The sequence below is a fragment of the Stigmatopora argus genome, chromosome 16 (genome assembly GCF_051989625.1).
Source record: "Stigmatopora argus isolate UIUO_Sarg chromosome 16, RoL_Sarg_1.0, whole genome shotgun sequence".
Lineage (NCBI taxonomy): Eukaryota > Metazoa > Chordata > Actinopteri > Syngnathiformes > Syngnathidae > Stigmatopora > Stigmatopora argus.
The window spans coordinates 9271922-9286157 of record NC_135402.1 but is presented as its reverse complement, the minus strand read 5'-3'; the positions used below and the strand labels follow the sequence as shown (position 1 = coordinate 9286157).

Here is a 14236-nt window from a genome sequence, read left to right as displayed (position 1 = left end):
TGATTGGCCAAATTGGCTGTAGACAACTACACACACGCTCCATTGGTTTATCGTATAATATTAAGGACAAAATGCGCATTGAGCAATACTTTTATGAAAGCGTAATAAATGAATGAATCCGATGCATATTTTTAAAAAAAAGTATTTAATAATTTTAAATCATTTTTGTAGTGGCCTACCAGATAGATCCAATCGGTTATTCAACATGAGCATCTGCTTAATATGCAAGGTTAATGAACATAAACGTGGATTACATTTCTGCAACATGTTTACATCGATAATATCTCATGACAATAGTTTACTCTAAAGTTGCTTTTCTAGTCCTACTGAATGAATAATAATAATTTAAAAAAACATCATCTAAAATAACACAATACCTGTTGAGGTTCGCTAGATATTTAAAAGCCCAAGCTGAAACTAAACCTCACGATTGTGATGAATATGCGCTAAACCAGTAAACCTATTCTTGATAGTATACTTCGTAATAGTTTTTGGTTCGTAAAACCGATCGTCGTATGTTGGACTCGGAACCGTCGTTCTTAAATCGGATGCTGCACCGAAGTGCGACTCCCCCCTTTCGAACATTGACTGTCATGGAGGGGATGGAGTAAATGACCGGCTGCGGTGAAACATGGAGCCAAAGGAAGAAAAACCGAGCAAAGCGGTCGACATCTATCGCGACACATGGGTCCGCTTCCTGGGTGAGTGACGTCTATTTCCCTCCCGTCATTTTTTTTAACAAATGCCGGTAATAACGTTGAGAGCACAGGGTGACCCTGGAGCTCGCGGCTAGGTAGCTAACGTGGTTGCTAACTTCCTTTGGCAAACACCTGGGTGTCAAAATGTCTATTTATAGTAAACGTGAATGGCAGGGGCACTTTGTAGCACACAGTTGACACAAACACCTTACTTTTTTTTAGCATTTGGTGCTTGATCTGGGATTTTTTGTCGGTGGGGAGGGTGTTAGCAACTAAGTCAAACTAAAGTAGTTGAGCAAGTTGAGACCGTGATTCACGAGAAATTACGTCATAAACTCTAGCGTGGATCGCTTTTCTTTTTGTGTACTTGTGTGTTGCTGTTATTAATATGTAGTATAGTTGTGGAGACTAGCAGATATTTATTCAAATAAATCAAATAATGGCCCTAAAATAATTAAGTTCGATACCCTGTTGATTAAAAAGTGTTGATCCTTGAGCTCTTCATTTCATTCATTGATTCATTTTCCATACCGCTTAACCTCACAAGGGCTGTGGGGGGTGCTATAACTTATCCCAGCCATCGCTTGGCAACTGGAGTACCCCAAGAAAACCCATGCAGGCCCAGGGAGAACAGGCAAACTCCACACAGGAAGGTCCTAACACCCCGGGGATTGAACCCTCGAACCCTGTGAAGCGGATGTGCTAACCATTCTTCCGCTTGGCTGCCCTGTTCATGTCATTGATTCCTAAGTAGAGGCTACTCGCCTGGCACATGTCTCATCTCATCTCTCATCTCATTTTCTGAACAGTTTTATCCTCACTAGGGTCGTGGGGGGTGCTGGAGCCTATGCCAGCTGACTTTGGGCCAGAGGCAGGGGAGACCCTGAATTGGTGGGCAGCCAATCGCAGGGCACAAAGAGACAAACAACCCTCACACTCATACCAAGGGGAAATTTAGTGTCCAATCAGCCTACCATGCATGTCTTTGGAATGTGGGAGGAAACTGGAGTACCCGGACAAAACCCACGCAGGCCCGGAGAGAACATGCAAACTCCACACAGGTGGACCGACCTGGATTTGAACCCAGGTTGCGCACTGTGAGGCCGACGCGCTAAACACTTGTGCCGCTGGACCGCCCTGGCACGTGTCTGTTAATACAAAAACTAATAAAATGTGATGCAAACCAAACAAGCAATTCAGCATGTTCCTACACTGCAGGAAACTGTTATGATATTATTGAAGAAAAACAGTTGAGAGATTACAGTTAGTCATTTATCTATACAGCGACTGAGTTGGTCTAACATCCCTATTCCGCAGGTTATGCTAATGAGGTCGGGGAAGCCTTCCGCCCACTGGTCCCAGTCAGCCTGGTGTGGGGCAGCTACGCCATAGCCACTGCTTACGTCACCGCTGATGCCGTGGACAAAGGGAAGAAAGCTGCAGCGGTGAGTGAGTGATGAACGGCGAGAAGCAGTTGACGTTTTCAACTAACGTAGAAATAGAACTACACTTATTAAGACTAGTAAAACTATTACATTGCTCATCATGATGTTTAGCCAAGTTTTTATTACAAAAACATTTTTACCCGAAGGAGAGCCTATATTCTTTAAGAAGTATAGACACTTTGTGCTGTCAATGGTGATTGATTTATTTGTGTCTGTTTTTGTTGTTGTTTGTTTTGGTTTTAGTAATGTTTATCATTATTACCATATGATAATCTGGAAATTGTCTGGCTTTAGGTGAGATATGGGGAGCAGTATCCCCCCATTATGTACAGTCTGTTTGGATATTGAAAGTTAAACTAGAAATGCAGTGGAGTGGTACTTCTATTTATTATATTAATTGATTCCAGAACTTGTTTCGTAACTTGGACTTTTTGTAAGTAGAGCAGCATTTTACATGCAATCAGCATAATTCGCGCCTCTATCTTTTATACTAGCCACCACAAACCATTTAAAAATGATAAAGGTCTACCAGTTTTGTATGAAATATGTATACAAATGTATGTGTATGCAAAATCAGAGCAAAAAATATTTTTAAAAACTATTTGTTAAGCCATTTAAATGACGCCACATCATTGAATCAAACAGTAACAAATCAAAAGCAGTTCAAACATGAAATCACTGAATGGGGTTGGTCAAATGTCTTTCTCTTGATGTTTGATCTTTCTTAACCTGGACAAATTATTGTCTTTTGGAACAATAATTTACAATACAAAGTGTTATGCAAGCCAAAAAAATTGTAAGTTGAAGCATTTGTAAGTAGAGGTACCACTGTATACTAAATAATGTGAAAAATACACTGCAATTGTGTTTGCATGGAGCAAAGATGATCTGTAATTTCCATTAATAACAACAACTGTATTAATAATTGTACACGATTGTCGTTGTGCTTGTCAAGGTGCACGGGGATGAACCAGGGCAGAAGACACGGGTGGGAGTAGCAGTGGTGGACACATTCGTTTGGCAGGCATTGGCCTCCATTATCATCCCCGGCTTTACCATCAATCGGGTTTGTGCCGCTACGCTGCACCTGTTGGGCCGCACTACTAAATTGCCCCTACCTGTGCGCAAGTGGACCACCACGGCCATCGGCCTCTCCACCATCCCTTTTATCATCAGCCCTATTGATAGGTAGCCTGTTGTTGTTGTGTTTTTTAATACACTACTGTTCAGTGGTTTGGAATCACAGATTTTTTTTAAAAATATTGTTTTTTGCTGTTTATTAAGAAAATCATGTCCAAACTTAAATCCTTAAATATTTTATATTATTTCTTTCATAACCTTTGGTAGTGAGCAAAAATATATATTTTCCTTAGAAAAAATGGTCCGTTTTAAAAGTTATTTTAGTTGATCCTGTTTGTTTTCTGCTTTTGTTGACTGCAAACAGTTGAATTATCATTCATATGTGGCTAACAGGATCACATTTGAATATTTAATGTTTGAATTTATACTGGGCCCAGTAAGAACAAGGGCAATTTGTAAAAACAAGGGTAATTTAATCACAGGAAGAGTTTCATATTATTGCGATATCAATCAGACATTTCCACTGGAAACTAGCATCAAAATCTGAATTGAATCTTCTGTCATTTTGGCAAATATAATTGCTCATAGATTGGATATTATGGCGTCTCATTGTGAAATTGGTGATTCCCCCACGGGTGGAAAAAAAGATTTCCCACATTGAGCTTTTTCCTACTTATCCCATGCATTACTACCACTGTGACATTAACTATAATTTTGTTCCAAAAGCAGCAGTTTGCAATTATCTTATTTTAATTAAGTAGAACAGATAATCAGTCTGCTTTTAATAGCGTACTACAGAAATCAAAGCCTATTTTTAGCTTGCTGTCCCCAAATGATTCATCAGTAATGAAATAGAAGTCGATTAATTTAATAATCAATTAGTTTCATCTAATAAATGATGTCAGCCCTAATTAGTAATGTAGTAGTAGTCCTAGCAATAATTGTGAGGGTTGTGGGTGTCGCAACTCCCACATTCAAACATTTAATTTTAGAGATTAATTTCAATACCTCATTTTCAATGAAGGGCCTGGTTGAATAATAATCTTAAACGCTATGTTAAAGTATTCTAGGAAGAAGGACATTTTTCTAATTGAGCCCAATCCTTTGAACAGTAGTGTACATATGCAGTACACATTGTACAATGGTTTTCCTCATTGAATATTCTCTGAAATTGCAGGTCTGTTGACTATCTGCTGGATTCTAGCCTTCGGAAAGTCTACGGTCATGGCGAGAAGCAGGAATAACGAGAGACAAGGCAACAAATATGCAAAGCCATACAGAAAAAGGGATTTCCGTGTAAATCTTAACTATGTACTGTAAATTACACTATGCAGACGTGTTGCTCTTCAAACATGACCATCAAGTCAAAGTTCGATTTGTGTGAAACGGCAGGGATGCACTTTGCTGTATGCTTAAAGCGGGATACACATAGGTACTTGGCTACTGTATTTTCACGACTATAAGGCGCACCCTATTATAAGGCGCACCCTCAATGAATGACACATTTTAATTTTTTTCCATATATAAAGCACACTGGATTATAAGGCACCCTGTCTATTTTGGAGAACATTTAAGACTTAAGTGCGCCTTATAGTCGTGAAAATACGGTAATTTGCGCAGTTTAGTTTTTTTCTTGCGTGAATCTTTATCTTTTTCATATCTGAACGTTGATCCTTCATATATTACTTTTCTCTTTATATATCCTGTCATTTCCACGTCAGTCTTAGTACAGTTCTAGACATAAATCTTGTGAGATTAGATTACACACTGTGCAGTAACATCTTATTTACACGCTGCTTTTCTTTCATAATAGATAAATACTACATTTTAGAAATCAATATGAGTGTATCTCGCTTTGAGCCATATAGGTACATTGTGGTTCTGCTATAAACAAGTCTGCCACTTTAGTTCACTACCTTGTTCCTCACAATTTAGGTCTGGGGTAAAAATGGGAAAAGTAATCACACAAAAGTGGAAAAATAATAATATATATATTCTTGTGAATTTCAGCAATGGTACTTTTCATCTTATTCTCTTATGCACTTTGTTTTGAACTATGGGAGCCATTGATCTTAGGGAACTGGAAAGACTGTTTAACCCGTATTTGCTATTTACTACTGTGAACATATAAATGTTACTTGTATTTCTCACTTCAATCTAATCTGTAACCATCTCCAAGCACAAGATTACTGTTTGCAGTGTAGAAATACTTGAATGGAGGTATACAATGAGCTGTATAAGGGAATAGCAACAAGATGCAGTTTTTTTTAAATATTGGGCATATTTGAGCTGATGTACCGGTACTTGATGTTAGCAATAACTATGCTCAGTTTTCCATTTAATGACATATTTTGGAAGTGGGGGTGAAGAGCAATGAGGGAAAAATAGGCTGGAAATGCCTCTAAATTCATGTTCGGTTTTAACATTTCATGACAACATGATATAGTTGTGTAGCATATAATTGATGTAATGAAATACTTGTATTTTTGTATTGTGATGGGTTGTTTGGATCTGGGGTGGTTTAATCCTTTTCTGTATTTTCATCCATTTTACACCTCTTATCCTTGTCAGGGTTGCGGGATGCTGGATCTCAACATTAAAATCCCATTTGTCAAAGTGTGAACACTCCGCCTACTGTTTGCGACGCTAGAAAAAACATGCGACTGTTGTGAAATAAATACTACAATAATTAACTGTTGTGCAGTTTTTTTATTTACTGTAAAATAGGTGTTATCAAAGCTTGAGGGGTAAGAAAAGGAGCTCAAATTACTTTTTGATTGCTTGGTTTTAAAGTGATTAACAATTGGAAAATTTTATCTTAACAAGAGATTCTGTAGACTATCTTTCCAATGTTTCTATTCAAATATTCAACGCTAGTTTTCAATTAAATAAACCAGCATTCTTAACTCTCACGCATTTCAGCCCATTCTCATGCCCTACACCATGTGTCACCAACTCGAGGCCACCTATCCAGTCTATTTATCATACCAACCCTTTAACATACTTGGGATTGAACCCTCGATCTCAGAAATGTGGGGCCAACATTCTAACCACTCAACCACTGGGCTGGCAACAGATAGTTGATGTTAAACTTAAATTCAACACTTTTTAATGTATTCTCTTAACCACTGAAAACACGATCCCATATTCCAATTAAAAACATTCTAAATTAGATCAGAATATGAAAATGTTCAAAACCATACAAAATTGTCCATGTTTTTCTTTGGGAAGTCTTTTTTCTGTCTATCACGTGAGGGACTATTCATTCATTTTCCTTAAAGCTTGTCCTTACAAGACTCGCGGGGGGTGCTGGAGCTTATCCCAGCCAACTATGGACACCAGGCCGAGACACCCTGAAGTCTTGGCCATCCAATCGCAGGGCACAAGGAGACGGACAACTATTCACACACACACAAGGGGCAATTTAGAGTGTTCAATCAGCCTAGCATGCATGTTTTTGGGATGTGGGAGAAAACCGGAGTACCCGGGAAAAACCCATGCAAGGTCCGGACCTGGGTTCGCAGGACGCTTTAACGTCAACTTGATTTCACGTGGGCCGGACCATTTTAGATATAATATTTAGATTTTTTTTAATAAATAGATTAAAAGAACTGGATTAAAAGCCCTGAATATTAAGTTTTTTATAGATCGAAAACAATGTTTATTTTAGCTTTTTAAAATATATTTTTAGATTTTACAAAAGGATTTTTGAACTAAAAACACAGAAAAATGGATTAAAAAATCACAGTTATTGATTTAAAAGGGGGTAAATCAGGAAATTTAATATACATTTATACTCTTCATTTTAATTTGATCCTAAAACAGAAAGTCGGCACTCATGATTTACTTTACCGGGCCAAACAAAATGATGCGGCGGGCCAGATCTGGTCCCCGGGGCGCCACTTTGACACATGTGCGCGAACCACTCCTGCACCGGGGTTGCCCGTGAGGGACTAATATATCAAAAATTAGTTGCTAAATGATCTGCAGCTGTTGCTAATTGTCCCAATGAAGTGTACGCATTAAAAGGGAAGGCGTGCCTACCCATAGGCTCTTGTCTCAGACATGCTTCTTTTTCATTTGGTGCTTTTGGCCCTTTTGGCACTTTTGGCAACATCAAGAAATAATGGAGGTAAGAAACCCTGTCCATTTTGCGCACGTCATCACCATTTCCCAGGTGGTGTAAGACGACAATAAAATATAAAAATATTTTCGTAGAGTAGTCCAACCTTGAGATTGAGTTGACTTTATTTAATAAGGGACAGCACATCTAAATGAACATATTCAAATTCATGTTAATGAACCTTTATATGTAAATATATAAGATTGTACCTGAGGGCTAATTTCCATCTTTAATCCCTTGTGTAGGTTGAAGATTAACAATGACAGATACTACTTGCTACACAAGTAGCCCAGTTTTGACAGTGTTGTGATTGCAATTTTGTTCATCTAACAGCCAGTCTTTAAGATGATTGGGAAAGAGTTTCAGAGAAGGTAGTTCATGTATGTTAATTGTTAGAGTTCCAGGCATGGACAGAGAAGGTGCTTTGGCTGAATGTGCTCTTTTTGAAGGGAACTACAGTCACCTCTAGATCACATGTGTCAAAGTGGTGGCCCGGGGGCCAAATCTGGCCCGCCGCATCATTTTGTGTGGCCCGGGAAAGTGAATCATGAGTGCTGACTTTCAGTTTTAGGATCAAATTAAAATGAAGTTTTGGAGTATAGATGTATATTAAATTTCCTGATTTTCCCCCTTTTAAATCAAAAATTGTCATTTTTTAATCAATTTGTGTTTTTAGTTCAAAAATCATTTTGTAAAATCTAAAAATATTTAAAAAAAAGCTAAAATAAACATTGTTTTAGATCTATAAAAAATATACGGTGTATATACGGAATATTCAGGGATTTTAATCCAGTTCTTTTAATCCATTTATTAAAAAAATCTGAATATTATATCTAAAATGTTGGACACCCCTGCCCTAGCTCCAGCCTTAGTGATGTCGATATTCTCAAAGATTGGCATTTTGTTGGCCGTGACTATTCCAAAATAGATTGACTAATATAAAAGTTAAGCTACAAAGATATTTGTAAGGAATTGACTATTCGTTGTTGACAAAAACATATACTTTTAGCATAACTGGCCGAAATCAGACAAGTACTTGTAGTGGGTTTTTTTTTTTAGATGCATGTTCATCCACAACCCTATATAAAATACTTTCCAGAACCTTCACCAAACATCTGGGACCAGTGGACCTTTCCAGAGGATGAATTGCAGGATGCCGAACTTGATGAGCTCTTCAGAAAGTCTTCCCAAGACTACATTATTGAGATGCTCCCCACGGGTACCCCAGAGTCTGACGGTGTCACGCCACCCTGGGACTATGATAACCTATTGACCACTGCGAGGAGATCTCTGCTCAAAACGCTTCAAGGTGAGTTAATAGTTATTTAGTTTAAAAGCAAATTCTAAATGTTGTGGTTGTGGTAATCCAGATGAGAAAAAAACAGGATCTGCTGCGTGGAAGACAGCGGTTGTGGTGGTGGCTAGTTTGCTGTTGTCTGCAGTGGGATGTGTGAGCTTGGTCTACTACCTGTGTGTCTGGAGAGGAGGCCGCATTCATTATCAGCCACACAAAGTGGAGGCTTGACTCTAAATGACTACTATAGCTACTTTGTCCAACGTATAGTTTTTTTTTTTTTTGGAAGAATTAGTTGCAAATACCGAGGAACATGACTTGAGAGAAACTGAACTACATTGTTTTTCCTATTCAGTGTGGGTGTTAACAACAGTTTTGTTCTCTCTACCTCAAGACTGTATTGCAATTTAGCAACCGAGGGTGTCAAGACAAATTAAAATAATACAATCAGCTATTGAGTATTTCCAGTTTAGCATCACAAGGGTTATGAATGTAGTTGATTTTATACTTGCTTGATGTTTGGCAACCTTTTTCATTTAAAGTGCTTGGAATGGTTTTTCATAGATTAAAAATAAAAATAAAATCAGAATGAAATGACGGTGATTGCCTTTTGCTATGAGCTAAAATGAAGTGCTAAAGCATCAAACTCAATATCAATGGTGTCAGACTTGGGTTGGTTTGCGGGCTGCTTTAACGTCAACTTGATTTCACGTGGGCCGGACCATTTTAGATATAATATTTAGATTTTTTTTAATAAATGGATTAAATGAACTGGATTAATTTTTTATAGACTTAAAACAATGTTTAATTTAGCTATTTTTATGTATTTTTAAATTTTACAATGATTTTTTTGAATTAAAATCAGAGAAAAATGATTAAAAAATTACAATTATTGATTTAAAAGGAGAGAAATAAGCAAACTTAATATACATCTATTCTCCATTTTAATTTGATCCTAAAACAGAAAGTCGGCACTCATGATTTACTTTCCCGGGCCACATAAAATGATACGGTGGGCTAGATTTGGCCCCTGGGCTTCCACTTTGACACTGGTGCTCTATATGAAACTAAAGCACAGGTTTATATTAACTCTTGATGGAATCTTTGCATAATTTTCTGGACATTATACATTTTGGTAAAGCAAAGGTCTGCATAAATGTTAAATTCTTTCTGCCTTGTGAGTTGACTGGACCACAAGTCCTTAAGTGGGAATATATTGACCTACCCTGGGATAATTGATCACTGCAGCCTTAATCATTTAATAGCTTATTATAACTGCTGAGTATTGTCATGTTTCCTAATATACATGAACAATTATATGCTTAGAACAAAGCAAGATGGACACCTAAAACTTGCTCATTGATAATTTACACTATTTTGAACATCAAAAGTGATTTTGATCATCCATCATTACATAATTGGTCATCTGATTTTAAATGGCACTGATAATCTAGTTGACCCCTTCAAATTGCAAATTCTTGTCATTAACTATAATAACCAGTAGAGGTCGTTCTGGTCCTTATTCCTCACATCACACTAAGTCCCAAATACACAGTAGGTTCCAAATTTAGAATATGTAGACTAAATTCATTCTTCATTCATTCCTTGACTTTCAAATCAACTCTCCCTTAACGTATACAAACAAAACAATTTGGCCTACCTTATTTTTGTCCTCCCCATTTCTTGACTTCTATTTATTTGATTTGCATTTTACATTGTGGCTAGAGATTGTATTTTAAAACACAAACCATGAAGTTGTTTCCCATCCATTCCACCACCATAGTCATAAGTCCCCCATTGCAATATCAGGTGGCATTGGGGGATCTGATGAATTGAATTACACCCCGACTCCCTACTCTCCCCCCCTTTGATAGATGGGCCTGTTCGCAGGGGGTTGTAAAATGGAGCCATTGTTCATGTGTCAGTCCGATTGCCACGTTCCTCTATGATTGGTGCCTGCCCGCTGAAGGCCACAAGTGGACGAAAGACCTCCCTCTCTTCTCATTCTTCTTACAAGTCTCGTTTTTTTCTTTTTTTCTTACAGTGCTTCCACCCCCCACAACAACTCTGTTTTTCATGTAGTAAAAAAAGCCTTGACAGGGGATAAACACTAGAATAAATGCCTTTTTTTCACCTCTCTTTCCATGCAAACAGATATTAATGTAAATCTTAACTATTTTTACATGAGTGCACTATCTTTAAAAGATACACTGATCAAATAATTGTTATGGGTGGGCCGTTATAACAAAATGGTGGCTAAGAGCCAAGCAACAGATAAAGTACACATGAACTTGACTGACAAATGTTATTGCATTGTCTTTCAATAACATTTAATAAAAATGATTACCAGTGCCTCAACTGTGATTGGCTGACAGCCAGTTCAGAGTGTACCCTACCACCTGCACACAGATAGCTGGGGTAGGCTCCAGCACCCCCACAACCCTCGTGCAGAAGATGAATGAATGTTAGCATTAACTAGCCAGGGCAGTATATTATTAATCAAAGCAGAAAATTTGACACCTGCTGTAGCTATGAAATTCAAAAAAATAAATACAAACATCAAATTGCAAGAAAAAAAATGTTAAATGATTTCCATGCTGTCAGTTGCAGAATATATGTGGAAAAGGGTTAACACGCATAAATATATTTATATATTTACAGAAATTATTGTGTTCTTATAAAATTTCTAAGCAAATCATACTCTTGTTATGTACCATAACTGTACAAAAATAAGAGCAAAAATAATTGCAATTGAAAACAGCATGACAGGGTCAATAGTTATAGTCAATTGATAGAAATTCTATTATGGCGCAGTTGTTGTGGTGCTCTCTCCAGATAGATGCAAACAAATAGAACACAATGAAGCCCCCTACTCTGAATGATCGGCCATGTTTGTGGAAAGAACACTTTCAAGGCACTAACTTAAATGTTTAACGCTCACTGGTGGATTTATGGAGGTCAGCACAAGGCTACGTTTTGAGAAGGAGAAGACAAGGCTATACCTTTGAATTGATTTCCATGAATGACTTCACGCTCAGAGGAGGAGGGGGTAAAAAAAGACCATCCTCCTTCATTACACGGCAGCACAAAGAAAATATAGCAGGTCGGCAAGAGTAGAAACGAGGGCGCCATGGCGTCACTGTGCATTCTGCTAATAAATATGTCTGGGAAAGACAAAGAGCGAGCAGACGTGTGCAGAGTTTGCTTTTCATTGCCTTTTTCTTGCATTAAAGAGGAGTGAAATTGCCTCTTTAAGAATTTGTTTTGTAGTGTAAATCATAAATGTAATTCAGGGTGTCTCACAGACCCAACAACAAAATGCCAAACACACAATGTAGAGTTATGAGAGTGAATTTTTCATGTTTTCACTCCTCTCATACATTTTATATACAGCACAAGTTCAGAACAGCGTGGGAACCGCTGAGGACGTGCTTCAAGTACGGCGCGGCAATAGTAACAGATTATACGATACTCACGAGAATATATAACAGATTGTCAACTTTGAACTTGTTGAAACACCCCTAAAAGTTATAAAAGAAACTAACAAAAACAAACTGAGAATAAAATTGAGTATAAGCAGTATTGTGGTGTCAGTCCAATAACAAGACCAACCGTAGGTATACATGTACATCTATGTGGACGTATGTATATGTATATTTATTTATATATATATATGTATGTATATGTATATTTATATATATATATGTATGTATATGTAGATTTATATATATATATATATATATGTATATTTATATATGTATGTATATGCATGTTTATATATATATATACAGGAAAATACATTTTAGACATAAATATAGTGGTAATAAATAAGTTAATAAATAAATAAGAGTGTTGCTATATATATATTAGCACTTTATTTTTGTCTAAAATGTATTTTTGCCTGTATTCCCACCCTCTTGCTACTGTGACAATGAAATTTCCCGAATACGGGATGAATGAAGTTATCTAATCTAATGTAATCTAATCTAATCTAAACAAGCGTCTCGCTCTGCTCAGAAGCACTCTGACAAGTTGAGGCAACATCAACATAACATCCTGTCGAGAGCCAGGGCTTAAAATTAAAGCAGCGGTGGCCAAACTGCAGCTCACTATATACAGTGTTTATTGGCACGCAACAAATTATGAAAATATTTACTAAGGCCCACAAAAGAAGTTTAAATTAAGTCTACATTCGGTTGGATTCCTCAGATTTAACACTAGATGAAGTTAGTCATTGAAACAGTGCAGAACATAGAATTTCAGTATTTTTTAATATGAATAAACTTGTGTAAATAACAATCCCATGTGATAAATTGGCTGTATTTTTTGCTGTCATATATTGCTGCTATCCCAAAGAAGCTAGGCCTTGCGTCCATCTACAGTGCGCTGACCTTGGTTAGTTCCGGCATCACGGAGATGCAGCTTCGTTTTAGCCAATAGGAGCCCAGACAGGTGTTGGGAGAGGCCAATGGGAAAACAACTCTATCACACCCCAAAAAATATCAATTTTCGAGGGATTTTTGGTTTCATTTGACTTTTATTAACTTGAATTTTTTTCTCTTTTTCATAACCTGAATATTTTGTATGTAGAAGCATTCATAAGTAGAGGTACCACTGTACAAGACTCCAAAATTATCCGCCTGTAATCGGAAACAAATGAAGGACCAGAGGCTTGGAGAGCACATGATTCATATCCCCAATGTTATTAGATTAATTTTGCCAATCACGGAGCTGCAATCTGGGAAGTGAGTGATACCCGGGAAACAGCAACATGACAGTTCTTTATCATGATTTGATGCTTGATGGTTGTCATACAGCTCTGCACGCTCTCTCTCTCTCTCTCTTTGTGCGATGAATTAGAGGGAACATGAAAACGGAGCAGACCTTCAGCAATACATAATGTATGAGCAGCTCCAAGGCTCCTGCTGAATTCTGTTCAGGTGGCATCAGAGGGTGCAGCCGAGCGGAAACGTGGGCCGGTCACTTAGTGCACGCCGTGTGCGCTAATCTCTCCGCACGGAAGCTAGGACAATGTCGCACGTGAAATTTTGCCGTACGAGCAGGTCGAGAGGCCGCCTGCTTATCTCGGATCTTTTGATGCTATTATCACTGGCAATTAAATCAATATTTTGGTTTTGATTCTGACACAGTTTATAGCAGTGGTGTGCCGTCAGAAATATCTGAATCACGGACTGATGTTAATTATATTTTGTCCATGAATACATAATTCCAAATTGTCTGTTAGCCCGTCATTGCCTTCTCGCAGGCGGAGGGATACATCATCGCTTTCACCAATTACGATTGGTTAGTGATTAGCCAGAGCTACCAAACTGTATCTGGAGCGAGCTGCACAAGCAAATATATTGTTGTGTTGATTTAAAGCCATTTTCAAGACAGACAATGCCAGAAATACGACAGGCTCGACTTTCAGCATTAGCTTCGTTGGCGATAGAAAAGAAGGAAGGAAGAAAGGAGGATGGATATTGTGTAAAGTTAAAAAGGATTTTTGGTGAGTAAAATATGGCTATATTCCTAAATAATATTTCAATTGTATGAGGTTATTATTGATTATTTTTTGTGTCGCAGCTGTAGCTGC

The 14236-nt window shown here is 37.6% G+C and overlaps 2 protein-coding genes across 2 annotated transcripts; both read left to right on the top strand.

Moving 5' to 3' along the window:
* Positions 1 to 534: 534 nt before the first annotated feature.
* On the top strand, positions 535 to 5846 carry mtfp1 (mitochondrial fission process 1). The gene is made up of 4 exons (XM_077623686.1): positions 535 to 701; positions 2016 to 2143; positions 3099 to 3331; positions 4401 to 5846. Exons 1-4 carry the CDS (start codon positions 632 to 634, stop codon positions 4465 to 4467), a joined length of 498 nt encoding a protein of 165 aa, XP_077479812.1. The 5' UTR covers positions 535 to 631; the 3' UTR covers positions 4468 to 5846.
* A 1379-nt stretch (positions 5847 to 7225) lies between these two features.
* LOC144091013 (uncharacterized) lies at positions 7226 to 9238 on the top strand. Its single transcript, XM_077622979.1, has 3 exons — positions 7226 to 7355; positions 8446 to 8655; positions 8717 to 9238. The coding sequence occupies exons 1-3, from the start codon at positions 7289 to 7291 to the stop codon at positions 8869 to 8871; spliced, it is 432 nt and encodes a 143-aa protein (XP_077479105.1). The 5' UTR covers positions 7226 to 7288; the 3' UTR covers positions 8872 to 9238.
* Positions 9239 to 14236: the final 4998 nt, after the last annotated feature.

Coding starts and splice junctions, on each gene's coding strand:
- mtfp1 (XM_077623686.1), top strand. CDS start 632: ATGGAGCCAAAGGAAGAAAAACCGAGCAAAGCGGTCGACATCTATCGC. Junction 702..2,015: donor CACATGGGTCCGCTTCCTGG/GTGAGTGACGTC, acceptor CCTATTCCGCAG/GTTATGCTAATGAGGTCGGG. Junction 2,144..3,098: donor AAGGGAAGAAAGCTGCAGCG/GTGAGTGAGTGA, acceptor GTGCTTGTCAAG/GTGCACGGGGATGAACCAGG.
- LOC144091013 (XM_077622979.1), top strand. CDS start 7,289: ATGCTTCTTTTTCATTTGGTGCTTTTGGCCCTTTTGGCACTTTTGGCA. Junction 7,356..8,445: donor AACATCAAGAAATAATGGAG/GTAAGAAACCCT, acceptor AATACTTTCCAG/AACCTTCACCAAACATCTGG. Junction 8,656..8,716: donor TCTGCTCAAAACGCTTCAAG/GTGAGTTAATAG, acceptor GTGGTAATCCAG/ATGAGAAAAAAACAGGATCT.